We start from the raw sequence: 25568 nt of genomic DNA, 5'->3' as shown, positions 1-25568 counted from the left end.
AATACATCCATGAGATACCAGTTTGGAAGTTTTTTGTTCGTTTTTTAAAGCTGTAAGGCTTAGGGAAACAACAAAGGCCAAAATGCAGCTCCCCTGCCTTCCTGTGGCTGATATTCGACCCAAAGGCGCAGCTTTGCAGCTCCTGGCAGGATTTCCTTCAGGTGAGTTAGTCTCTTAGTGGTAACTCTTAACAACCTTCCTCTGGCACCTAAATCCCAGTCCCACCCTGCTCCCCCTTCCCATGTTTATTATAATAGTCCTGTAGTATCAGCAATGTCCAGGACCTCATTGAATCCAAGGTAGTCTCTACTATCATTCGTTTAAATTTTCATTTGTCCTTGTCCTTTCTGTACCTATCACCTAGATAGATATGGTCTATGGAAATGGTCTCTTTCCAAGCTCTATCTTTCAAACTGTAAAGCTCCTTCTCAGCTCAGCTTCTGTTTGCAACTGTAATGCCCCAGACTTGGGAAACCCTCTTGGTTTATTGTCTAAGACAGAGCAAGTAGCTTTTAAGTATCAGGTAAAGGGAAAGGAAGAGCCATGTCTGCATGGCAGAGATATAAAAAAAATTGAAGTAATTTTCATTGCAGTCCTTACTTTTTGTAGTGGGTAAGAGTAGGAAAGGGAAGGAGCTTGGGACTTCTAACCAAGCCCTTGCATGGAGCACAGCAGCAAATGCAAAAAGCAAGTCCCCCAGAAAGCTCTTGCAGTAGCTGCTCTCCAGACTGGTTTCAGGGCCAGGCTAGTGCAGCTCAGACTTCAGCAGTTGGGACAGGGAAGCACAAAGGAAAATATATTATAGTGCTTTACAGTCTCCAGCTCGAGCTGCCAGGCACAAATTACTGCTACACCCAGAAGCTGCCAAACACGTCTTACCAGGGTGTACAGAGCAGGACCTGTGGAGCCCTGCTCTGATCCGTGTTCTCCCACCAAGCAGCCTCTCCAGTGATCCCAGGAGGAGCCAGGCAGCCAGATACAGAGATCACACCATCAGTTTGACTGCAGCAGAGCTGGCTTCCTAGTACTGCTCAAGGCAGAGCTCCCAATATTCCTAGGTGCAGAAATCCCGCTCAGGTAATTAAAAGAAAAGTGAAATCCCAGTTAAGCAGAGTTATATAAGAGACTGGAACAGCATGAACAAATACCTTAAGTATTTCACCTCTGTAGAGCAGCCTTTTTAAGGATGCAAGAGCAAGGCTATAACATTGCAGTTCAGAGGTCCCTCGTGCCCCAGCAAAGCTAATACAGACACGGAGCAGTCAAAGCCAGAAGCTTAATCCCCTTCACGGGCTTGCAGCACGAGCTGCTGGGTGACAGCAAATCTCCCACCCCCCCTCCTGGAGTTCCACCAAACACAGAAACAGCCACAAGCTTCAGTTTCAAATCCTTAGAATTTATTTTTCATCGTAACTGTGCAGTTTTTAAAATTCTACAGTAATGATGAAGTCATAGGCTACTATGTTCTTTAAGTGTGGAAACAGCTTTCAAAAAACAAAGACCATGCGCTACAAGTGAGGAACAGGCCATTGACTCTTCTGCTGGAATATACAGACATTTTTGATAAATACTGATCACTTTAACACTTAAATGGAATGACATGTTCAGATTTCTACGCAGTTCACTATGAAAACAGCATGGCAAGTTACATAAAAGCTTCAACTTCAAGGATCCTTCCTTTTTTATTAAATTAATTACTTGGTTAGAAAAGAGAAATGCAAGATTATTTGAAATGGAGTGTCACCTGGACAACTTCCCCCCACATTGTTGGCAAGCTCCTGTTATCAAGATGATTCCATCAGAGCTGGCAGCTAAAATCTATATATGTAAAAGAATCCCCCACACTGTTCTCAGCTTCAAGAGTTCTAACAGGCAAATATCTTCATGAATTTGGAATGGGTTTTCAAAAACTGTATCTTGACATTTATTGCTTTTACTTGTAAACCTGAAACCCAGTTTATTCCTTTGATGAGTACCAGAAGTTACAGAGTCAAAGGATGCATGTTTGACTTATATCTTTGCATTCTGGTTAAGAGGAAAGAAAAAGATGACCCACGCTCGAAAACACACATACACCTCCATCTACAAACAGCCTATACAGACTAAAGCAGAACAAGGTAAGTCCTTAAGTAGCAGTATTTAAAAACATCAATGGGGTAGAAACCCAGCTTATCCAACTTATCTGCACATTTCTTCTTCTCCTGTGCTTGGCCACAGTTTAGCTGGCACACAGGGAAGTTGGACTCCCCTGCAGAAAGGAGCAGTTTCTACAGATCAGGATTTTGGAGAGAGCAAAGGTACATTTTACTGGAGCTGGCAGGCACAGTGCCACGTGTACCCTTCATGCTTACATCTATTTAGACTCTTTCATGGCTGCTGAAGGAGGAGTGTGAGGTGAGGACAGAACCCAGACTCGTTACAAGTACTGCACAGTTTTACCCCTTGCCAGTTAAGCTGGGAGGGATTTGGAGGATGCAAGAGATACCTAATTTTGATACATTCCAGCTCACCTTGATCATCACCAGGCTGAAGGTGCTACCTGGCATAACCTGGCTAAACTGCAATCTTTTAGAACTGAGATGAAGGGGATGTTACTTTAATAGACAAATTTGTTACAAGACAGTTTGAGAGACTGCATTCCATAAGTTTCCATCTCTTCCTCCTCTACCCCCAGAAGAAGAGACAAGCAAACATGACTAAGTTAGTATGTATTTGTGTAAACACCAGAACATTTTGCTATACAATAGAAAAAAGTTGCTGCTCTTATGTTCTTAGAGGAGCCCTGAAGACCTTGGAATACCTGTATCCTGCAACTATTAACCTGTACCACATGCATTTCCTGTTTTGTACACAAACTGAAAGCAAGCTTGAACAATAGTAAATAGCAACTACACTCCTGCAACAGGTGAAAATGCCATGTTGCAGCTGCTTACTCCTTCACTTTAGATATGTAGTCAGCGATTTTGTTGATGCTATCCTCCTGCTGTTCTAGAGCATCCAGGATGATGCCCATTGGGGTCTTCTTCAAGCCTATTCCCTCCATCTTGTTCTGCAGCTTGTTCTGTATGTTCCGGAGCCTCAGAGAAGCATGGACAAACATCACTGCAGGACACAAACACACTCATTAATTGTTAATGCTCAGGGAATGCACAGTTCTTGCAGCCCTCATCTTAAGACACATTCCAGCACCATGACATCAGTGGAAGATGATGACGTATCAATGACTGTTTAAGTAACCACAGGTATCCATTTAATGATATTAAAGATGGCTTGTGCTGTTTTGTGTCTGCTCCCCCACAATTCTGCTTTGGGATCATTTAAACAGAGATATCAAAGGCAACAGCCAATTTGGAATCTGCAGACTTAAGTCAGACCCCTCTAGGCCCGCAGAGAAGAGAAAAATTACTTACAGAGGAGAGGAAGTGTGATCCCAAACATGAACACCATGACATCTCCCAGGTAGGAGATCAAGAAGTAGCTAGACAGCATGATGGCCACCACAAACGTGGTTGGATACTGCTTCTTCAGCTTGCGCAGAATATCCTTGTTGTGCGACATCCACACAAACCCCAGGAACACCAGCACCACCACGGTACCACCAATGACCATGTTCAGGGGACTCAGAAATCTGCAGAGAAGAAGGAACAACAACAAAAAAAGTGTTCAATTTCAGAGCCTTCATGACTTGTGTCCACAAAGGAACAGCTCGCTCAGTAGTAATGTTACCAGGGAGGTAAGTCATTGAGAAGGCAGTTGTTGCTGTCAAGACCTTTACCAAGGTCTTTAGCAGAAGCTAAATAAAGCAACAAAGTGCAACTTGAACAAGCAACTCTTAGCACTGAATTTAGATAATCTTTGTCTTTATGTTCTCTTCTTGAGCTTAGCTGAGGATAATGAGTTTCTGCAGCACCTCATAACAGAGGCACTTCCCACCAGGACCCCTCCTACCTCTGCGATCAACTCATTTGATATCACACCCAGAGTTAACATATCCAGAGAGCAGATGGAGCCAACATTGGCCCAAGGGACTGATCTTTTCCCTCCACGTGGCAAAACCAGGATCAGCCTAGGCCTTCAGATAAACTAGCTTTTCATAGTATCTTGTCTAGGTTTGCAAAATGGGAAAGGTAGAACACTAAAGGAAGTTACTTCACTGTTTCTCATTTCTGAATAAAACTTCTTACTGGTTTACAACCAAACAAAAGAATTGTATGAACTTCCAGAAGGAGCTTGCCACCATCAGCGCAAGAGATGGAAGCCCAGTCCCAAGCAAGCATGCCTGAGAGTCAGAAGGAACTGGAGTATGGGATAAAGGTTTCATAGGAAGAGGAGCCAGGCCTGGGAAGAGAGTCACTGCTGAGGTTTGTGTTCTATTATTGCTATCAGAGTTTCCAAGCAAACCAAGCCACCAAGTGGATCAGCTTTGGACTATAAACAGCAAGTCCCTTTTTTGGACCAGTGCAAGAACATCACCTGCTCAAACCACTTTCCCAACTATTTAGAGCTTGTTCAGAGTCAAGCTTTCAGTAATCGCTTTGCTGAGCTTGTTTCTGTACTCACACAAAGTCAAGGCTCTATGATATTTCACTTATAGAGTAAAAAGTTATGTGATTTCATGTGCATTCTGATTTACTGGCCTGCACATGCTCTGCTCTGGTTACACAGCAGCTGGGGGCTCTGAGCTATTACAACTATGGCAGCAGGACAACACCGCCCTGACAAAGCCAGACATACTCTAGATTTCCCCTCGTAGACTTTGCAGCACATCTTGCTGTTCCAAAGCTAACAGGCCCAGTGATTCACCACTCCTCCCCACTGCTGAGGAGGAAGCTATGGTTTGTGGTCTGTGCTTCATATCCGGCACAGGCACAAGAAATGGGCTGGTATGTCAACACTCCACCTGCAGTGCCAGGGAACAGTTCCCCAGAGAAGGAAGAATCCCCAAGAATTATTTCAGAGCAAGGACTGGCTCTTGATTCTTTAAGTGAGTTGTGCCAACAGGAGACAGGACAACTGGACAGAAAAAGATTAAAATTCAGACTAGTTCCCCACCTGCTTCTGCTCCTCATGCTGAAAAGCCAACAGGGCTTTTTGGAAGTGGTGATAGGGCAGACTTGGTTGTTGCATCTGAGTCACTCCCTGTAGCCAGCCAGTTTATATTTAGCTTTGAATCGTCAATCTAAAGTTTCCAGGCTGGAAAAAGTGAACAGCATTGCTCTGGAAGGAAATCGGTTTCATCTGTGCTCCTTTGCAGCAGGAGAAGGAGGGTGACTCATGACTGGACCACACTGGTGTCTGGCTTATATACATACTACTGGACATATGAGATTCCTAAAGCAGAAGTCACCTCCACATCACAGCTATCTTGGAGCAGAAACGGCCAAACTTACTCAGGCAACTCGCAGTAAATAATTTTTTGTTGCCAAAAAAATCCCCAGACAAGATAATCCTAGAAGCAACAAAGAGCTAGGCAGAGCTCCACTCTGCATTTTCCACATGCCTGCTAAATGCTCTCAAAGCCTTATCTTCCCTGCTCTTCTCTCTACTCTTATTACAACTTCAGAAACTTGTGGTGAAGAGCTATCCCTCCATATTTATAAGGAAGAGACCAAGTAATTCTCTGGTCTACACTTTTTTCTGGTATTAAACAGGTTCTGTATAACTGATTGGCTGTAAGGGATATAAAGAGGAGTGGGGGGGAGGCACAATGCATTCAGAAGATCCCACTTTCCTAAGGAAAGTGATTTGAATTACATGTTTTCTGAAGTGGGCTGCATTCCAACGCATACAAGGGAACAGTGAACAGAAGTATCAAGTGAAGGCATTCAGAGCCACATGAACACAGATGGGGATTGCAGTTGCCACTAAAAACTGGTATTCAAGTTATCAGCCATGTGTCCACAGACTTCACTCCTGGTGATTGCAGTACTGGATAGGGTGTCATATGCCAAGCTCCCCTTTATTGCTTGACTCGCCCACAGCGTAATTTACAGCACTAAGATTACCCTAGAAATTCATATATAGAAAATTCTTCTCCAGCAATGGCATTTTTCAAGAAGGCAGACCTCCATTATCGTCTCACTCAGATCTGTTGGCGGGCTGCTCTCAATAACACAATAGCTAAAGGCTAGAAAGGAAAAAACATGGACACGTTATTTTAGAACACCAGGGCGTGGGGAAAAAGCAAGCTGTGTAACAGCCCTAGAAGTCACCTTACAGCTGAACCACCAACATTGGTATTGGCCTTATTTATCCAGAGGTCAGAACACAATATGACAAATTTGTGCTCAGGCAAGGAGGCTGGAAGTCTTTCAATGCTGCAGAGACAAGGTAAGTGACCAGCCATTAAGTATGTTACAAGATACTTTCTAAATATAATTCCCTTTAGCAGGGATTTATGAGACCTCTCAAATACCTAAAAATGTAATGCACATAACTATCAGCATGGCAGGGGTGTGGTGGCTTGAGTTTACACTGCTCAGATGACTCAGGGGAGGAAAAACTCTTTTAGGGTTGGACATGAAAATCACCAACTTCTATGACCTTGAAAGAAGCTAGAATGGCAGGACTAATGGCATTTAGGTGTGCTAATGGCCTAGAGCATCTTGTGTGGATGATCTCCTCACTTGTTCTCTGTGGTGGACAAGGTACAGCCCTGGTAGGATGCTCTGACCTCGCGTACAGCCAGGACAAACTGACAAGGAAAAGCCATCACTCGGATTCAGTTTCAACAGTGGCACAGTGGGACTTGCCATTGCCCCCCTGCTGCCCTGCAAAGACCAGGCTTCCTTGAGCACCTACCTCAATGCAAAGTAAAGAGACAGGGGAAATAAATAAAATACACATCCTGCCTGGCTGCAGAGACACAGGTATTGTCCTGTGCCAAGCTGGGCCGCAGGACACTTTGTATTCTGGAAGGAGCCTCAGGGGAGATGAAATGCTGGAGGTGCAGTTGTGTGGGAGGAAGTACTGGCAGCTACCCCAGGCCAGCAGAAACAGATGAAGATGAAATACTTTCTTTTTTTAAACTAGATTCATGTTTCTAGGCTCTGCATCGCAGGTTAGAACTCTCACACAGGTTCAGGAAAGCCCAAAAAGTTCTGCTTTCAGTGAGTTACCACATCACCTCTCCTTGTCAGGCTGTTTCATACCTGCACACTTGTACAGCCTTACAGCAGGAGACAAGGAGGACACAGAGCTGTAGTGTAGGGGGAAAGAGCTTGGCAAGACACATCCTTTGTGGAAGACAAGAAGCCTCCAGCAGCACAAGCCCAGAAATAGGACAGGCCACATAAAAAGCAAAAGCTCCATCCTCAAATCAGCTCCATTTTAGATGACTGTATTGGGGTGATTATTCAGCAGTTGCTGTCACATCTGTTTCTTTTGCCTGTGACCAGGGAAGTCTGAACAAAGGCACTGAGTAGGAGACTGGCAGTCATCGTGAACCATGTTTTTTTACTTACAGCAGCTCAGTTAGGCTGTTGCACCAAATAAGCATGAAAATTCCCTTTCAGAAGGCCTTTTGCTCTACCACGGCCCAAACAGTGGTAAGGTCAGAGCACTAAAATGCTTCCTCCCTCATTTGTATTAAATTAAATAACTTGAAAGATGAAGTTCTGCCTCCTCTCTCCCCATACTTTGAGCTTCACTGAGGTTATACAGCTGTAATGAGATGTAGCACATAAAACTATAAATAGCATGTTATTTCAGGTGACAGCCCTCAGCATCCATGGATTTAGCAATGCTTCTGTACCTACTGTTGTTTACTTGCATTGTTTTGAGAACAGGAGACTGATTCCTTCTTGCAGAACTGCCAGACCTTTAGGAAGTTATATATACTAATATTATTATGCAACATATGTTTTAAAATGATGTTTTGCTCGCTCATTCTTAATCTTTCATCAGAGAAACTAAAGATTTTGCTGCTCTGGAGTTTTTGTTTCAGCAGAGGGAATCACTACAGGTACCTCAGGCAGGGGAAGGAAAAAAAAGAAGAAAAAAGACAGGCAGTCATTGATTGCTGGGGTTGTGCAGATGGACAGTAGACGTTTTTAAAAAGTGGTAAAGAAAAGAGACATCAAACCTCAGGCTGTGAGGAGAACATTACTGCAGAAGAGAATGAGCACTCTGATGTTCACATAGATACAGCACTCTGAAATCCAGTATGCTTTTTAAAACTGTCAAATGTAGAAGCTAATTTTTAGCAAGTACATGGCAAGAAAAGCCTAGATGAAATTATATTAATTTAAGCAGTTAAGTTTGAACTACATGACAGAGAGGCCTTGTTGGAGTAGGTGGAAGAAGAGACAAATTCCACTTATTAACCAAATTGACTGTTTGAGGGGAGTTACAAGCTGTTGTGGGAGGCACTGAAGGTACCAATTTTAATAAAAATCCCAATAGGACTCACAATGACAGGGCCCTGGCTCAGGGTAAGAATGGGGAGTCCAGTTCCTCTATAACTGGGTGAAAGGGCACAATTTTGTAAAGATCTTGTTTTTATCAGTGATCTACTGCAACTGAGTTGTAGAGGGGGGAAAAGAAAAAGCACCCAAGTCCAGAGTCATTCTTAAAGGAATTTGCAGGGAGGGAGCGTGGAAGAGACAAGGCTGCTACCACCAGCCTGTATTTGTGGAGTGGCACTAATTTAGCAGTTTCAGTTTTTTGTTCACTGATTTATTATTTTCTACCCAGTCCTGCAGGCTGAAAGTAAAATCTACATTACTGCAAAGCCCAGAACTTCATTTACATGTAACAGTAGCTTTGGGAGAAGACACATGGAAGGAGAAAGGCAGGGACATGATGCAGTAGAGATCATTGCAATTCCACTACGTTCATGGTAAGGTTCTTCCACACCTTGAAGAGAGAGGGTAAAAGGCTGGAGAGGTCACCTTTGCTGTAGGAGAGGCAGTAAACTAAAGCTGTGGCAATGAGCACTGTACCTTCAGTATCAAGAAAGCCCTAGGCTACAATTTCTGAGTCAGCCCAACACAACCACAGTTGCCAAGTATTGCAATAGCTGAAAATATTATCTTCGCATTACAAGTCTGTCTATATAGTTAGATGGTTTAAGAACAGGTAGAGTTGGTTATGGGCTAAGTTTAGTTTTGATCACAGGAAGACCACTACATTAGTGGTTTCAATAATCCTGCCCTTAGGCCTGTATACAGCCCTGGAGTTCCTAAAAAGCCATGATTCATCATTTATCACTCAGAGGTTCCTGCCCAGTACGGAGTTAAGTGCAACATCTATTTAAATTTATCAGGAGAACTTTCTTTACCTTTCTCCCAAAGCTACAGTCTGGCCAAATGAAAAATAATTTTATTAAAAGAAATGGACACTTTTTCTCTATTGAGGTATTATCCAATTTCCTTTAGAGTTCTTCTACCATTTGACTTTACTTCAGGGTTAGAAGGATCAGGTTCATCATACACAAAGGCTCTAAGACATGCTGTAAAAAATATTTGAGATCAAGATTCCATTCCAGGCATTGTTCATCTGTAAGTTTTCAACTTAGAGGGTTATCACTCAATATTAAGGTATTGGAATTGCAGTTCTGATATTAGTTTGCATCTCCTGCGGCTCTCTTCCTCTTCCACCTCCCACCTCAGCACATCAGTGGGAAACAAGTGGGAGATGAATCTCCCTTGATCTGAAGAAAAGCAATCAGAGTTCAAAAGGAGGAATTTAGGAGAGTGAGTAAAAGCTTCTGCTATCCTTGTTTTCTGACCAGAAATATTAAAATTGTTTACATTTTTTTCCCAACCTTCTTGGGCAGAAGAGCTTGTCCCTTTGCCTTCCAGGGACACTGTGATTCACCTGTGATTCATTGGGAGGTGGCTACAGCATCATGCTGCTAAACAGGGGCAAATGAACACAGAAGTTTAGAGCAAGGTGGTATAAGAAAGGCAAGGCCATGGAAGTGTCATTTTACCAGACTTGTAGTCTGTAAAGCTCACTGCAGCATATCCCCAACAAATTAAAAAGCAGAAAGCCTGTGCCACTATGCCAAACCCTTAACCATCATATGCAACCAGAAGAAAAAGCAGGATTCTGAGCCTATCCTTCCACAGAGCACAGGCCAAAGCTCCCTGTGAGCCATAGAATCTTCACCAACTTGAGATGCTGGATCAACAGCTTCAGAAGCCCTAACAGGATGCAGAATGCTTACACCAAAAAAAAATGGATTTAGAGGAATAATTTTAAGACTCTGCAACATAAAAGATAAGATGTACTTCAGCCAAAACCACTCTGGCCTAGTGGCTGGGCAATCCTCCAATTTAAGCATTTGCACAGTCTTTGTTGAGAAGAGTGGAGTATTCCAGTTTCCATATTAAAAGCTTAATCATCAGCTTCTGCTGCATGTCTTGCTTAAGAGCTTTCGGACCAAAGATGCCGAAGCAATACCTCAAGAATCACATAGGCTTTGATTCAGAAGATGATTATAAGGTTATTCCCTAATTCTCTTCAGGAAAGTTGGGCCTCAGACAATATCATATCAGCAGATGCTCCTGTCTTGAAGAAGGCAGAATTTATCTATGTAGTTTTTTTAGATTCACAGTAGAGCATGTCTGAGCTTGCACAGCCCACCGGACAGGTTCAGGAGGAAGCACAAGTCGCTGCACAGGATGCAGCTCCGTTTTCTGCGGGCAGCGACATCCTGCACATTGCACATAAAAATCATCGGTGCCTTCTGCCAGGCTGGGTGCCCACTGCCTCTCCCTCGGGCAAAGGGCTTGAGGAGCAGCCCGTGAAACAGGGAGGTAACAGTAACATCAGTGAGACCGCACCAATAAACTGTTATAAACGCGACTCCTCTCAAGCCCCTCCTGCATTTTTAAGAGACACCAGAGCTTTAAGGGAAGGCAGGAGGGGAAAGGGGGGAAATAGGGAGGGTAAAGGGGAGAAAAAGGGGGAGGGAATGAAAGGGAAAGCGGAAGTGGGGGGAAAGGGGAGTGGGGGAGAATGGGGAGTGGAGGAAGGGGGAAAGGCGGGGGTGGGGAAGGAGAATGGGGGTTAGGAGAATGGAGGGAAAAGAGAATAGGGGAGAAAAGAAAGGGGGGGGGGGAGCAGCTCCCCCGGCCCCGCAGCCCGACATCCCGCCCAGGGCCGGGCCGGGCCCCTTCCCGTGGCACCGGGCCGGGTCTCAGCGCTCCCGGCCCGGGGACCAGGGCCCCCCATCCCGCCGCCCCCGGCCCGGCCGCGCTGCGAGGCCGCGCACTGACCCCACGATGGAGATGAGCGCGGCGGCCACCATCAGGTAGTTGGTCTGGTAGTAGAGCAGGTTGCTGACCACGCGGTTGTTCCATTTCGAGATGTCCTTGAGGTCGGGCAGGGCGAAGCGGTCCGAGCCGGGGAAGAAATCGTCCCAGGCCCGCAGCGGGGCCACCTGCACCTCCATGGCCGCCGCCACCGCCGCGCAGGCTCGGGAGAGGCGGGCACCGCCCCGGGGCGGCTCTGGCACCGCCGCACCCGCACCGACAGACGGACGCCGGCACCGACAGACACACCGACACCGATACGCGCACTAACACCGGCCCCGGCCCCGCTCCTCGCTGCTGAGACCGCGAGCGAACGAGCGGCAGCAGCAGCACAAGAGACGGTCTGTGTCACCGCCCGCCACACGCCCAGGGATGGCAGCTGACACGGGCTGCTGTCAATAACCGCTGCAAATTCATTGTTCCCTCAGCAAATGGTGATGCACGCTTAATATTCACGTGCCGAACCCGCTCCCCATCATCTGTGAGACAGGGGGAGTGTCAGCCCCAGCCACGGGGGCTCTGGGGGGTGTCCCATTGCAGATTGGCTCTGCTAAGTGGGGGTGCTGTCTTCAAGGTGAATTTTCTGTCCTCAGGCTGAGTTTTCTCGCCTTTTTAAAACGTAATTGATGTCAGATAACTTCAACAATACAAGTTGTTTAATGAAGAAAAGAACGTTGTGTTTTCAAGCATTGCGTAAGATTAGATCACCCAAATAAATATGCATTAGGCGGGCGGGGAATATGTATTAGACAGGCGGGTTTATGTAAATTTTACTTATAAAACGTGTAACCCCTTGGGATGCTTGATTTGTGGAAACGTACACCTTGCGCCCTGCGCAAAATAAACAACGTCTCCTTCCTAAACTAGACTCTGTGTCTGTGTTTAGAGATCTCCTAAAATCGGCAACAGGATGATTGTGCCTATGGAGGGAAAGGTTGGTGGCAGCAATTGTGGTGGTTCAATCCCAGCAGTCCGTGTTGGAGCACTTGTGGTTTCAGGCTTTCACACTTCACCCACCATGTGTGTACCACACAGCACACCGGGTTTGCTGCAGGCATCAAAGTCCTTCTCAAAATGCAGACTGGTAAGCCAGGAGGCTGGCAGCTGCTTCTAAAGTTTGGGAGTCCAAGGCTTGAGAGCAACCCTTGTGAGTCCTGCTCATCTGCTTCCCGTCCTGTGCTCAGATGCCGTTCCTTAGTTCTGGTTTATATTTGATCCCAGGACAGCCATGGGCACAGCCTGTCCAGCCTCTGTCCAGGGAGTGCTGACAAGGCAAAAGCCATTGTGGTGGGCAGTGACCAGCCCCAGGCTGCTCCCACACCCACGTTTGGTCCCTAGTCATCCTGTAGGCTCTAACGTGCCCTGAGAATGCCCTCCTGGGTAACTCTGAGTTCAGAGGAGGCCACCAAGATGAGCAGAGGGATGGAGCATCTCTGCTATGAGGAAAGGCTGAGAGAACTGGGACTATTGAGCCTGGAAAAGAGAAGGCTTACGGGTGACCCAGTTGCTGCCTTCCAGTACCTGATGGGAACCTACAAGAAAGGGACTTTTTACAAGAGCATGGAGTGACAGAATAAGATGGATTGGCTTCAAACTGAGAGAGGGCAGGTTTAGATTATATATTAGGAAAAAACTCTTTATTGTAGGGTGGTGAGGCCCTGGCACAGATTGCCCACAGAAGCTGCGGCTGCCCCATCCCGGGAAGGGTTCAAGGCCAGGTTGGACAGGGCTTGGAGCAACCTGGTCTAGTGGAAGGTGTCCCTGGCCATGGCAGGTTGGAACAGGATGATCTCTGAGGTCCCTTCCAACCCGAACCATTCCATGGCTCTGTGATCATCAGGGAGGTGGGCCCAGGGAGACCCCTCAGCTGCCGGGGTCCGGCCAGGGAAGGCGAGAGCCTCTGTCTCACGCATCAGGGGTTCCGCAAGGCTCCCGCCGCCGTCTCACCGGGGCGATTATCGCGATTATCGCCCCCCCCGCGCGGGAAACAACCCCTTGGGCCCGGCCCCGCCCCGCGCGGGGCACTGTGGGAAGCAGAGGGAGCGATGGCGGATCGTGAGGAATCGTAAGTGCCCTGTATGTGTGTGCTCGGCCGCCCCCGCCCCGCGCCCGGGGAACCCCCTCCCTCCTCCCCGGTCTCTGTAGCGCGATACTGACCCTTCTTTTATTCTCTCTCTTTTAGGGAGAAGAAAAGAAGGAGGCTAGAGGAGCTGCTGGCGGATGGGTTAGTGCGGGGCTGCGGGCCAGCGGGGGCAGGGGCAGCGCTTGGCGGGGCGGGGGCAGGGCAGGGCAGGGAGAGCCGCAGCCCCGCGGGGGATGAGGGACGGGGGAGGCGCGGGCAGGGAGGAGGGAGCCCCAGGAAGGCTGTCAGAGGCGGGGCAGGGCTTGGACGGCAGGGGCTGAGGGAGAGGAGCCCGGCCGAGGGGCTCGCAGCTTGGCATGGTGCGCTCAGGAGCTTGGGGACGACACGGGGGGAGCTGCCTTGCCGGCCAGGGAGCGGGGAGGGCCTCCAGGCTAGAAGCAGGTGGCTGAATTTTTTGGCTGAAAATTTCAAAAAAATTCAGGCCGCGAAACAGTTGGCCTCTGCTTGTTAAAAGCTCTAAATTCTATGCACCTGCCTTAAAAACTAATGCTGGGAAATCTTCAGCATCATCTGCTTCTGTCCCTTAGCTGCTCCCTTCCATCTGCCTGTGCCCCTCTTCCCAGGGATCACAAAGCCGGCCTGCCCGAGCACCGGGCTCGCAGGCAGTGCATGTGTGTGTCGGGATGAGGGTCACGAAAATCCCTGGGCATGTTGGATGGGAGGGGTGCATGCCAAGTCCCTCAAAAGCATGGAGCTTCGGAGATGCGAAAGTGGCAGGGAAAAGTCTGAGCTTAAAGCAATATAAGGACTGTGGTGCTCTGAGATCTTAAATGAAATTTTAAATGAAAGCAACTCGGTGAAATAATTAAGAATTTTGTTAAACTCTCCTGATACTTGGTAATGCTGTAACAGCACAGAAAATAAACACTTTAAAAAAAATCTCTGAAATATAAAATCTCAGGTTGAATTATTGATGTTTTTCAGATCTCCACAATGTCCAACCCTGCAAAAACCAAACTGTAGTACAATTGCAAAAGTGAAACTAGATCTTACTATTTTGCCTTACTTATAAAGGGATATAGATGTTTAAACACACAAGGAATGGTGCTGCTTAATGGCTGTTTATAGGGGCTATATAAAAGGATGAGAAAAAGTTGTTCTCAGTGCCACTGAACACAGCTTCTACACTCATTTACAGAAAGGCTAAAAATTATAATATCCACAGAAGCAGTTTTTGTGATGTCTACTGACCTATTTTATTTGCTTAAGTCAGTGCTTAGTGCATGTCCTGAAACCTGGTGTACAACAGGTGAGGGGTTCTGTAGGGGGAGTGTTGTGTTTATTTACACCATTTCCCATTGTGTGAAATATGTGTATTTTCACATTATTGTGAAAACTGGAGAAGGTACAAAAGTGCAGAACAGGTCAAAATCCCCTTATGAATTCAAATAATTTTTATAGCTTTTATTTAACTGCTCATAGAGTAACTAACTTATATCGACAGTTAATCATGGAAGGAGTTCAGACTGCAGTCAAAATATCATAGAATCCTAGAACAGTTTGGGTTGGAAGGGACCTTAAAGATCATCTCATTCCAGCCCCTGGCCAGGGACAGCTGCCCAAAACAGGTGAATTATGATTTATTTATTCCTGCAGTTTAGACTTTTTCCCTGTTACTGAAAATCTTTTGTAAAATCAGTTGTCTGTAACTTGAAGTTACTGTGGACAGGCTGTGTTGTCCATGTTCTGAATGCTGTGAAGATAAAGGAATTCACTCTAGATGTTTTCACTACATTTTCGAGTCACCAGGAAGTTGTAATAAATTCTAAATATTACCCAACAGTTGTTAACCAAGTGCTTTTCATAGGGCTTCACAGAAGGAAGCAAATAACACTCCTTATCAATGGTGGCACAACCTTTTATACTCAGGATTGGGAAAGCTCTTTTATAAGGAGTTTAGTTTTGTATCAATGTAGAACACAATCATATGTATTGAGTGGAGCTTCTGTTTAAAAAGGGGAGTAGCTGATGGTCTTGCACTAGAAAATTACTTGAGAGCTGATTTTAAACTATTCCAGTAAGTCTCTGCAGTTTAAATTTATACTCATGTACTACTAAAAGTGACCTGCAAAAGCAGAAAAAGGGTACTGGGGTATTTTGTGTAAAAATCTGCCTTGAAAATTCAAAGGAAGGTAACTACAAACTTTCCTTTTTGCAAGTGAGACTGTTTACTGCTGACAGGCTCAGGGATGACAGAAAAATGGGCGTGTTCTAAATTACATAGTACCATCTGAGGGTGAAGAGCATTCAAGGTTTATGTCTTTTTTAACACTTGTTCAAATTAACTACTCTGAAGATTCAGAGGACAACGTTGGGGCACGTTACTGTTGTTTATTCAGTGCCTCACAACTGGTGTTACATACTGGTAATTCTAAATTTATGAACTTAAAAAATCAGTCAAAAAAAGGATACAGGACTTTACAGATGAAAAAAACACCCTCAAAATCTAAAGGGACAAGCTCTTTTTCTTTGCCCTCTTTAAATATGAGGGAAATAAAAGGAATTAGACTAGACCCCTTTTTCACTTCAGGTCAACTTTTACTAGTAGCAGTTAGATCAATGGGTTTATTGAAATGCTTGAGGTTTTTCCCCCTCTGTGTGTATTTATATTGTTGCTTTCTAGTTGCACAAATAAAACCCACTCATGCAAATGCTCACATGCATAACACACACGCAGAACATGCAGATGCATTTGTATGAATGGTCAATAATTCAGGTGTTTTTTAATATAGAAGAGTTGGAGGTGTGGCTTTTTCCTTACGATTTTGCAGCTGAATTTACTGTGTTCTGTGCAGAATGGCTGTTGATGGTGGGTGTGGGGACACTGGAGACTGGGGAGGTCGCTGGAACCATGTAAAGAAGTTCCTCGAGCGATCTGGACCGTTCACACATCCCGATTTCGAGCCAGGCACTCAAGTGAGAAACACTTACTTTCAATAAAAAAATATATAGTGTGTGTTGCAAAGTAATGTAAACAGGTTCATTAATTGACCCACCAGCAATGTGTGAGTACTAAAACTGCATGAAGAACTTGTATTTTAATCAATTGAACATTGTGGTCCCAGAAGAACATACTGTGCTCTTTTTTTAAGCTTGCTGTTATTATATATAAATATATATCAACATTTGAATTATGCTCTGTCTTTGAGTTTTACATGAAAAATAGCAGCATTTATCTTCCATTTTTAAATAATTTGATACAGTGAGAAATTCATTGTACTTGAAGAAATTACTGTTAATATGGGTACTTGGAGAACTGGAAAGATGTTTAGTAAGCAAAAGCAAAATTTAGGCTGTTTTAATTATTTCTTCTGCTTTTTCTTTTTTGTACATATTGTTTTAGAGCTTACAGTTGAAAGTATTTTACTATTATCTTTTTAATGTACTGTTCCATTATTTACTAGTTGGAGGCTGGGGTGTAGTGGAACAGTTCACAGAAAGCAGTTATATAGTTAAACATTTCAGTTCTTTTTGGCCAGCAATGTTACCTGTCTGTTTAGATTTATTTAGTAATGTGTATATATATGTATATCGGTGAAATATTTGAAGGAGGAAAACATTACCTCCTTAAGCCAAATAATAATAAAAGTGGAGCTTGCTTTTTTCATGGTCAAAATTAATATAAAGATAATAGTGATATCAATAAAGATCTTACTTTACTCTAAATTTGGATATAGGAACTGCTGATTAAAGTCCAATATGTAATTACTCCTGGAAACACAAAGTTGCTTTATCTGTAACTCACTAGTCACTGAAAATTTATGGTGACATGTTTATAAGGGTTATGAAACAAAGGACAAATTGTATTAATTTTTTGTTTTATGTTTTGCAGGCCCTTGATTTTTTGCTAAGCACATGTAAAGTACTAGTTATTGGAGCAGGAGGATTAGGATGTGAACTCCTGAAAAATCTGGTAATTACACAGCTTTCATCCTTTGCTTAGAATCTTCTCTTTTTAACTAGAGAGTTTATATAATATTTTATTATATATAGCTACTAGATTTCCAAGTTCTAATTGTGTGTAAAATAGATGATGATACAGACAATAACCTTGAAGAATGTTGTTAATAAGCTTGAAAGGTGGTAGTCTAATATGTTGCATGTTATTTATTCAGCTGTCTCAAAGTTTGTCCTAAGGGACAACATGCTGCTGTTTATGGAGTGTAGCCAAAAGTTCATGTGCAGCCTTAGAGAGAGTCTGATGCTGGTGATTCTCCATAATTACCTAATCCACATAAACAAAGTGAGCTAAGAACAAATCATGCTCATAATGGTACAAGAAAGGACTGTTTGGAATACAGTGGTGAAAATCACAGACTCATAGAGTCGTTTAGGTTGGAAAAGATCACTGAGTCCAACCACAACCTTAACACAGGATTTCCCTGCTGTACAGAATACCAGGAGGTGTTCTGTAGTTTTCTTGGCTTCCCTGTGTTAGGATTAGGTAGGATAAAGCAATACTGCCTTCAGTAGAACGTTGTCTTTGACTGTTGAAGCGTTAGTAATTCCATCTGTAAGTACCAGCACTAACAGCCCAACAAAGAATGACCAGGTACCTGTCTGCACACGGAATGAGGAGCAAATACCTTTGTTCCTCTAAAACTTGCTTTTTTTGGCACGTGGAATGAAGTCCAGGGCTCTGTAAGCTTTTTATTTCCTCTTCTCTTTTCACAGGCACTGTCTGGCTTCAGACAGATCCATGTTATTGACATGGATACTATAGACGTCTCTAACCTTAACCGGCAGTTTCTGTTTCGGTAAGTGGCGTTTTCACAGTTCAGCTTCTGGATTTTTAAATGTACCTAAACAAAACACGTGACTGTGATCATTATTTTGGTTGGACAGGATGTCGTTAAAGATTACTGAACCTTCATATCACAGTAGTACTCAGAATAAATTAAATGTTGCTAAACTTCCTTGGGGATCTGTGGTGTCATATTTGAGTGTGAAGAAAATTCTTGTTCCTTGCCATTGCAGTAGAGCTAATGGAAAAAGTCACACTAAAAAATAATGTACACAGACTGAAATCTCAGATTTTCTTATGCCATTTTCTTCTAAGCACAATGAAAAATTGTTGGATTTTTTTTTTTGGTGCTGAAAACTGTAGTTACATGCACATATTCAGGTAACTCTGACTATCTCGTATCTGATGGTTTACAGGGATCATAGAATGCTTTGGGTTGGATGCTTTAATATTATCACGTCAGTAAATTGTCCTAAAGTAACAGTTAGTCACTTAATTTGGTATTGCAATGCATAGAGACTGGAGAGATTGAATCTGCTAAAATAATGCATTTGGAATTGCTTGGGTTTTCCCAGACCGAAGGATGTGGGGCGACCAAAAGCTGAAGTTGCAGCAGAATTCCTGAACAGCCGCATTCCCAACTGTGCTGTTGTACCGTATCCTTTTGTAGAGAAGTAGTGGCCCTGAAGGCTTCAAAATCCTAGAAAACTCTGTAGGTGGTAAGAGTATCTGAAGTATTTTGCTGCCATCCTCTCTTTTTCGTACAATAAAGAACGGATTCATTCAGCTGGTGATTGAGAATTCTTTCTCGGCGACATTAGCATCCAGGGAATATGCATGGGAAAGGCTCAGCTTTAAGAAACTGCTTTGTATTTTTCCACTGAGTGTTTTTATTCAAATGCAATATTGTAATTTTCACTGAGATACTGGAATTACAGGTTATTTCACCAGAGTGTTTTGAGTACTAACTGGTAGGAGACATTAGTTTATAAACTTAGAGCAGCACTTGCTGATAGGGGACTTTGTGAGAGCCCATGTTTTGAGCTTCCTAAATATTTTGCCTACTGAACTTTCTCCTGTTTGTGACTATTACATTGTGTCTCTTACTTGTTTTGTCAGATATTACAGCTGCAGCTGTGGGAATTTTGAATCTCAAATCTCATAGTTTTTTTTTAAAAAGTCTTGTATAAAACTATAGCAATAAATCAGATAATATTTTGGCCTTAGGTTAGCAAATAGGAAACAGTAAACTTAACTATAAATAAATTCCTTTACTGGGCTTACATTCAGGTATTTTAAAAAGATCCAGGACATGGATGAAAGCTTCTATCGACGTAAGTGGAATTTGTGTGCCTGCCAAACACCCACCAGTGCTTTAGGGGAACCTTGCAGTTGTTGCTGCTCACTGCTTTTCCTGGGAGTTAGATTGCTAATTATTTTAGTCTTCTACAATACACTGGAAATAAAAGTAGCAAATAAAATTTAAATACATCTGTGATACAGGTAATCTAGGGGAGACAGTTAAACCACAGTCACTGTCTGTGGACTGTTATGGACAGAATATTTGCTTGTTTTCAGAAATGTGCATTAGTATAGATTTAAATGTTTTTTTCCCTCTAGAGTTCCATATTATTGTTTGTGGGCTGGACTCTATAATTGCAAGAAGATGGATAAATGGCATGCTGGTAAACTCTTCAATCTTTTTAAGGCCTGATTATTGCTTGGGTATAGATAACTAAAATTAAACATGTTGATGTAGAACATATCATTAAAATGAATGAGGGCTGTTGAAGCTCACAGCTATTTCTGTTTTCTTTCTGAGAACAGGGTGAAATGCATGCTCTCTTACCTGCCCTTTTCTTGAGGAGTGTTAGCCAACATTTGTGCAGTGCCCTACAGGGGTAATTTCAGAGTTAGATTGCATTGTTTGTGGCCTTGTGCAGCCAGCTTTTCAAAGTCATATGAAGGAGAGTTCTTCTCTGGATGCTCTCATTGTGAACTTTGTCTTCATTACCCAAACAGTGCTTTTCGTAAATGCCATCTTTTGGAGCTGCAATGTTACAGAGTTCAGTGACCAGAAAGCTGGTCATCAAACTAGGTAGTTTTATCATTGTGAGTTTGTTTACAAAACAAGGATCTGGAGTATGTACCTGTATTTTAAAAAACCAAAACAGCAAACCAAGCATCAAACCCCCAAATCCTTCAAACCAACCAACCATTTGTTCTGATATGCTGTAAGGAAATAACAGCATTTATCAGGGGAGGAGATGGAGGGTGAAGGTGGTAGATAAAAGTCTTATGCACTGACAAATAAGTAGTGTTTTGTATACTGTGCACCCTTAAAATAAACTGTGTATTAGGCCTTCAATCTTACGGTGTAGCATTAAGAATAAAATTTTTAGAATATGTTTTCTTCCTGCAACTTGTTTAAAAAATCCAACCAAACAAAAACCAACACCCCCCCCTACCTTTATTCATTAGATGTCCTTTTTAAATTATGAAGATAAGGCACTGGATCAAAGTTCCATCATACCTTTAATAGATGGAGGGACGGAAGGTTTCAAAGGAAACGCTCGTGTGATCATTCCTGGTATGACAGCATGTGTTGAGTGCACACTTGAGCTTTATCCCCCACAGGTAATTCAACCAGTGATATATCAATTTTTTATATATTCTTCTGATTTGCTGGTTTCTTTTCCTAATACTATATATAGTGTATTACCTGGTTTCTTATGGTTTTCTTCCCCTGCCCAACCAGGTCAATTTTCCCATGTGCACTATTGCATCCATGCCCAGATTGCCAGAGCATTGTATTGAGTATGTCAGGATATTACAGTGGCCAAAGGAGCAACCTTTTGGAGGTAATTAGTGTATTACACTGGTGCTAAATTGCCATTTCTCCTTTTAACTAACTTGAGTTGGGAATATACAGCTACTTCTAATAAAACAATCCTACCTCTCAACCTCATGTGACTCATTGTCATATTGAATCTAAGCCTCCTCTGAGCTGGAGATGGATTTTCACTCCTTGAACTTGCTATCCAGTTCCATATTTGCTCATGTGTTTCTCACACTGCACAGTTTCTTACCTGACTTAAAATATAACTTGTAACAGCTCTATAAATCTGTGCAGTTAAGATAGTTTGTGTATAGGATGTGTTAAAACCAAAGATGTTTGTAGAAATGTACTTTGGTTATTTAAAGTGTCAAGCTTTAAAAGCTTCATGGAGTATTTGTTTTAACTCCAGTGAAAACAAAGGGACTCTTTTTAGACTATAAGAATGCTGTATTTCTGAAGAACTTCTGTAATTGCAACTTACCTGTAAATTCTTAACTTTACTGTAGAAGGTGTTGCATTGGATGGAGATGACCCTGAACATATACAGTGGATTTACCAGAAGTCTTTAGAAAGAGCAGCACAATTTAATATTAAAGGTGTTACCTACAGACTCACCCAAGGTAAGGGGATGGCATTTCACCAGGTTTGTGACATTTGCACTTAGGCTGGATTGGCATTCTTTGTATTTGTTACGACTAAGCTGGCAGCTCTGCTGAGAAAGAAATAGTTCTTTTCTGCCTTAAAACAGAAATAAGCAGCTCATTTCCTGTGCCAGCACAAATATTTTTATGATGAATCAGATGTTGAGGCATTTATGATAAATCAGGGGAACTTATCTGGGACAAAACTGAACATTCTTTTTACCATTTTTATTTTTAACCTGGAGCAGCTCCACAGTTTACATTACACTATGACCACTTTTGCTGGGTCAAAGAATAGCAACAAAAGAATGTGATTTTAGCAATGGCAACATTTATGCCAGCTTAGGCTGGTTAAGACTGGCATCTGTTCCTCACTGCTGTCCATGCCTCTGTTCACAGGCAAGTGCAGAATGCTGACAGTCATTTAATAATAACAGAGCTGTATGTTTTGTTTTTACAGGGGTGGTTAAACGAATTATTCCTGCAGTAGCTTCTACAAATGCAGTAATTGCAGGTATGGTGGAAGAGCTCATTTCACTTCTGCTTGACTGACTTGAGAGTTTTGTAGAACAAAAATTTGTAATTGAGAACTTGGTAAGGATAACAGTAATTTTTAAATGGTCTGATTTGTTCTTACAGTCTCATTTCGTTTTTCCATTGAGAAACTGGATGTGACTGTATAAACATTAAGCTCGTGTTTGACTGTGGGAGTGAGCAAAGCATTTGAGACTGGGAAAAAAAATGGGGAAACACAGTACATAGTCTCAACATAGTGTCAGATTAGTGCCAAATCTAATGCATAGAACTACCAGCTGCCTTCAGATACTTCTTTTTCTTGTTGCATATTGTTGAAGTTGGGTTTGTCACTTCTTTGGTACAGCTGTGTGCACTAATGTCTGATAGAGCTAGAAAGTGAAGACATTGATTTGTTTTTTCTCATTTCAGCTGTTTGCGCCACTGAAGTTTTCAAAATAGCCACAAGGTATTTAATTTCTTATTAATAACACACGTGATTTGCAGCATAATGCCATGTATCAACACTAACCTGTTTGCCATTGCAGTGCATACGTTCCTCTTAACAACTACTTGGTGTTTAATGATGTGGATGGATTATACACATACACCTTTGAAGCTGAAAGGAAGGTTAGTGCCATTAAAGGCTTGAAGGGTTGTTTCCATGATTTTTATTTATGCAGTTTGTGTGTATTTCTGAACTCCAATATCGAATCTCTTGGCCCCTAGCACTGAGTAATAATATTTCTGATGTTTAAAAAGTGGAATCTACAATGTTACCAGTCTGTTACTTCTACAGAGTAGAAGTACAAAATGATATGCAAATTTAAGATGACTCATAGGTAAATCTTCTCAAAAAGAGGTTCTGACAACAATTGATTTCAAGGTTTGTAGTGTTAGATTTTTTTGTCAGTTGAAATTTGTCATTCATAAATACTTGGCTGCTGTTGGGAGTCAGTCAAACAGTGACAAACTTCATGAGGAATTGGGTTTTGTCATTAGTATTTGCAACAGTATTAATATTTCTAGAGCTAAAACTTTAAAAAAACCCACAACACAAACACTTTTGAGACCTTATTGGCAGCATTTCTAAAATGGTATCTATCATAATGTGTATTCTTTGTTATAGGAGAACTGTCCAGCCTGCAGCCAGCTTCCCCAAAAGATAGAGATTTCCCCATCAGCTAAATTGCAGGAGATCTTGGATTACTTGACAAATAATGCTTCATTGTAAGTGTGCAACTATGCCAACTTTTTTGGTAGTTTAGTGTTTCAAAAAGATAATTTGTAAATGTATTTTTACCTTATTGTCTGTTTTGTTCTTTTTTTTTTTTTAATGTTTTATGTATAGGCAAATGAAATCTCCTGCAATCACAGCAACTATGTTTGGGGGAAATAAAACACTTTATTTACAGGTAATCTGAACATAAATAATTATCTTTAATAATCTTAATGTATTTAAAGTTATTTTTCAGAACTTGAAAGGAAATCTTTGGCTTTTTTTTGTTTTTAATTTGCAGACAGTAGCTTCAATTGAAGAACGAACAAGGCCAAATCTTTCCAAGACACTAAAAGGTATCATGGAGTTGTCACATGTAGATTTTCAAGTTACAGAAAGTCAGTTCCATCCCTCTGTATGGATGTTTAGTTTTATTTTGCACTGTGCAGTAAAATGTGGTTCATTGTCCTTTTACATGCAATACACCTTTCTCAGGTATGTGAATTGTTTAAAGATGAAGTGCAGGCAGGTGCAGAGCAGATTGCAATGAAGCAAGCAGATAAGTGCTGTAAATTAAACATACTTCAGTAGAGTTTTATATATATTTCTTGACAAGGTTTCTTAGTTTCCTGATTAAATTAGATTAATATTTATTTAGCCAGTGAGCTGCTTGCAGCGTTATTTCATCATATTTATGGTATGTGGAAATAGCATTCATAACTTTTTGGGGGTTTTAAAATTAACAAAAAATCAGCAAACCTCATGGGTTTAATTAAATTGATTAAACTTTTCTTTCTGTTTCAGAACTGGGGCTTGTGGATGGCCAAGAACTTGCAGTTGCTGACATTACAACACCACAGACTATGTTGTTCAAGCTTCACTTTACCACTTAATTTATTCATAAGTAAAGTGCAAATACAGCAAGAGAAATCTGTGCCCACCTTGTAAAACAAATATACTCTGTGGGTGTTAAAGCAGCCTGAAGTGTTCCTGTAAGTGCTAGCATGGTTGAAGGTTAGGAACTCCAAACAAATCACCATATTTCAGAATTGTACGTAGAAGCCAATATTTGGTGGATTATATTTGTATAAATGCTTATTCATGTACAGATCTCTGATGTATAGAAATACATTTTTTCCCGGTTTTTTTTTTGGTCAAAATGTTCATGTTAATGTACTTTCAGACACATGGAACTTAAGGTGGCTAAAAGTCTCGTTTTTAACACATCTGCACACGTATATGCAAAGAAAGGACCTTTAAAAGGAACCACAGCGATCTGGTTTTTAGTTGTAGCACTCCTTTGGACTTGCTGAGTCACCTTAAACCAGAAGAGGCAGTAAATTAAAATGAGCATTTTCCTCTTATTAGATATTGATTTGATCAATTTTATGAAAGGTTTTAAGTATGGGAGAGATGACTTTGTTTACAAGAAAACACAAAAGGACAAAATGATCAGCTGTACATGAAAATAGTCTCCTCACTGTCCCCAGGCAGCCGCCATGCACAGCATTGCAAGATTATGTTCAAATATCATTGGTGCTGTTAAGGTATTTATTAATAAAAATCATAAAGACACCTGAGTTTGTGACTAATCTGTGGACATTCAAGAGTGTTTATAGCCTCAGTTAAAAATTCTAGGGCATCACTTGGCTGCTTTGGTCAGAGACATCTCTCTCTAAGCAGCTCGGGGTACCTCAGTCTGAATTCTGGTTTTATGTGTTAACAGTGTTTAAATTTTACATCTGTTAAAATATGAACTGTGGGTCAGCTTTCCAGCTTAGTAGTGATGGGACAAGGAGTAATGGGTACAAATTGAAACAGGGGAAATTCAGGCTAGATATTAGGAAGGAATTTTTGGCTGTGAGGGTGGTGAGGCCCTGGCACAGGCTGCCCAGAGAAGCTGTGGCTGCTCCATCCCTGGAAGTGTCCAAGGCCAGGTTGGAACAACTGGTCTAGTGGAAGATGTCCCTGCCCATGGCAGAGGCTGGGATGAGATGGGCTTTAAGGCCCCTTTCCAACAAAACCATTCTGTGATTACGATTCTGCCACATCCCGGTGAGTGCCTTTCGTTGAGCGGCCGAAGGGCGCGTTGGGAAGCAGGAACTAAGGCTGTGTTTATCGGCGGGTCTGGAGGCGCGGGCAGGAAGCCAGGACGGCAGGAACCGAGGCCGAACAGCCCCCCGGCAGGGCAGGACCCAGGGCGGGACC

At 42.5% G+C, this 25568-nt stretch overlaps 2 protein-coding genes across 5 annotated transcripts; one reads left to right on the top strand and one right to left on the bottom strand.

The window, feature by feature from the left end:
- Window positions 1-1375: 1375 nt before the first annotated feature.
- ARL6IP5 (ADP ribosylation factor like GTPase 6 interacting protein 5) lies at window positions 1376-11462 on the bottom strand. Its single transcript, XM_017835147.1, has 3 exons — window positions 11226-11462; window positions 3411-3628; window positions 1376-3102 (listed from the first exon to the last, which is right to left on the bottom strand). Exons 1-3 carry the CDS (start codon window positions 11399-11401, stop codon window positions 2930-2932), a joined length of 567 nt encoding a protein of 188 aa, XP_017690636.1. The 5' UTR covers window positions 11402-11462; the 3' UTR covers window positions 1376-2929.
- A 1803-nt stretch (window positions 11463-13265) lies between these two features.
- On the top strand, window positions 13266-24940 carry UBA3 (ubiquitin like modifier activating enzyme 3). Of its 4 annotated transcripts, none has more exons than XM_017835150.1 (18): window positions 13266-13326; window positions 13444-13485; window positions 16200-16320; window positions 17237-17317; window positions 18079-18161; window positions 18724-18804; window positions 19439-19482; window positions 19769-19833; window positions 20630-20785; window positions 20907-21009; window positions 21494-21607; window positions 22089-22142; window positions 22574-22610; window positions 22690-22771; window positions 23271-23371; window positions 23493-23556; window positions 23662-23716; window positions 24165-24940. In XM_017835150.1, the coding sequence occupies exons 1-18, from the start codon at window positions 13307-13309 to the stop codon at window positions 24251-24253; spliced, it is 1392 nt and encodes a 463-aa protein (XP_017690639.1). In that variant the 5' UTR covers window positions 13266-13306; the 3' UTR covers window positions 24254-24940. The 4 variants fall into 4 exon arrangements, with proteins under 4 accessions (XP_017690639.1, XP_017690640.1, XP_017690641.1 ...); XM_017835152.1 differs by having other exon boundaries at window positions 13283-13337; XM_017835151.1 differs by lacking the exon at window positions 13444-13485 and having other exon boundaries at window positions 13269-13326.
- Window positions 24941-25568: the final 628 nt, after the last annotated feature.

This window comes from Lepidothrix coronata, unplaced genomic scaffold, assembly GCF_001604755.1.
Source record: "Lepidothrix coronata isolate B3197 unplaced genomic scaffold, Lepidothrix_coronata-1.0 Scaffold249, whole genome shotgun sequence".
Lineage (NCBI taxonomy): Eukaryota > Metazoa > Chordata > Aves > Passeriformes > Pipridae > Lepidothrix > Lepidothrix coronata.
This window is presented reverse-complemented; position numbering and strand designations above follow the sequence as displayed.

What these genes read in the sequence shown, in the direction of transcription:
- UBA3 (XM_017835150.1), top strand. Translation starts at nt 13,307, where the DNA reads ATGGCGGATCGTGAGGAATC. An exon ending in TTGAGCTTTATCCCCCACAG is followed by an intron (nt 20,786 to 20,906) that starts GTAATTCAACCA and finishes CTGCCCAACCAG; the next exon opens with GTCAATTTTCCCATGTGCAC. An exon ending in TACAAATGCAGTAATTGCAG is followed by an intron (nt 22,143 to 22,573) that starts GTATGGTGGAAG and finishes TTCTCATTTCAG; the next exon opens with CTGTTTGCGCCACTGAAGTT.
- ARL6IP5 (XM_017835147.1), bottom strand. Translation starts at nt 11,401, where the DNA reads ATGGAGGTGCAGGTGGCCCCGCTGCGGGCCTGGGACGATTTCTTCCCC. An exon ending in GCGCTCATCTCCATCGTGGG is followed by an intron (nt 3,629 to 11,225) that starts GTCAGTGCGCGG and finishes TCTTCTCTGCAG; the next exon opens with ATTTCTGAGTCCCCTGAACA. An exon ending in GATCACACTTCCTCTCCTCT is followed by an intron (nt 3,103 to 3,410) that starts GTAAGTAATTTT and finishes TGTGTCCTGCAG; the next exon opens with TGATGTTTGTCCATGCTTCT.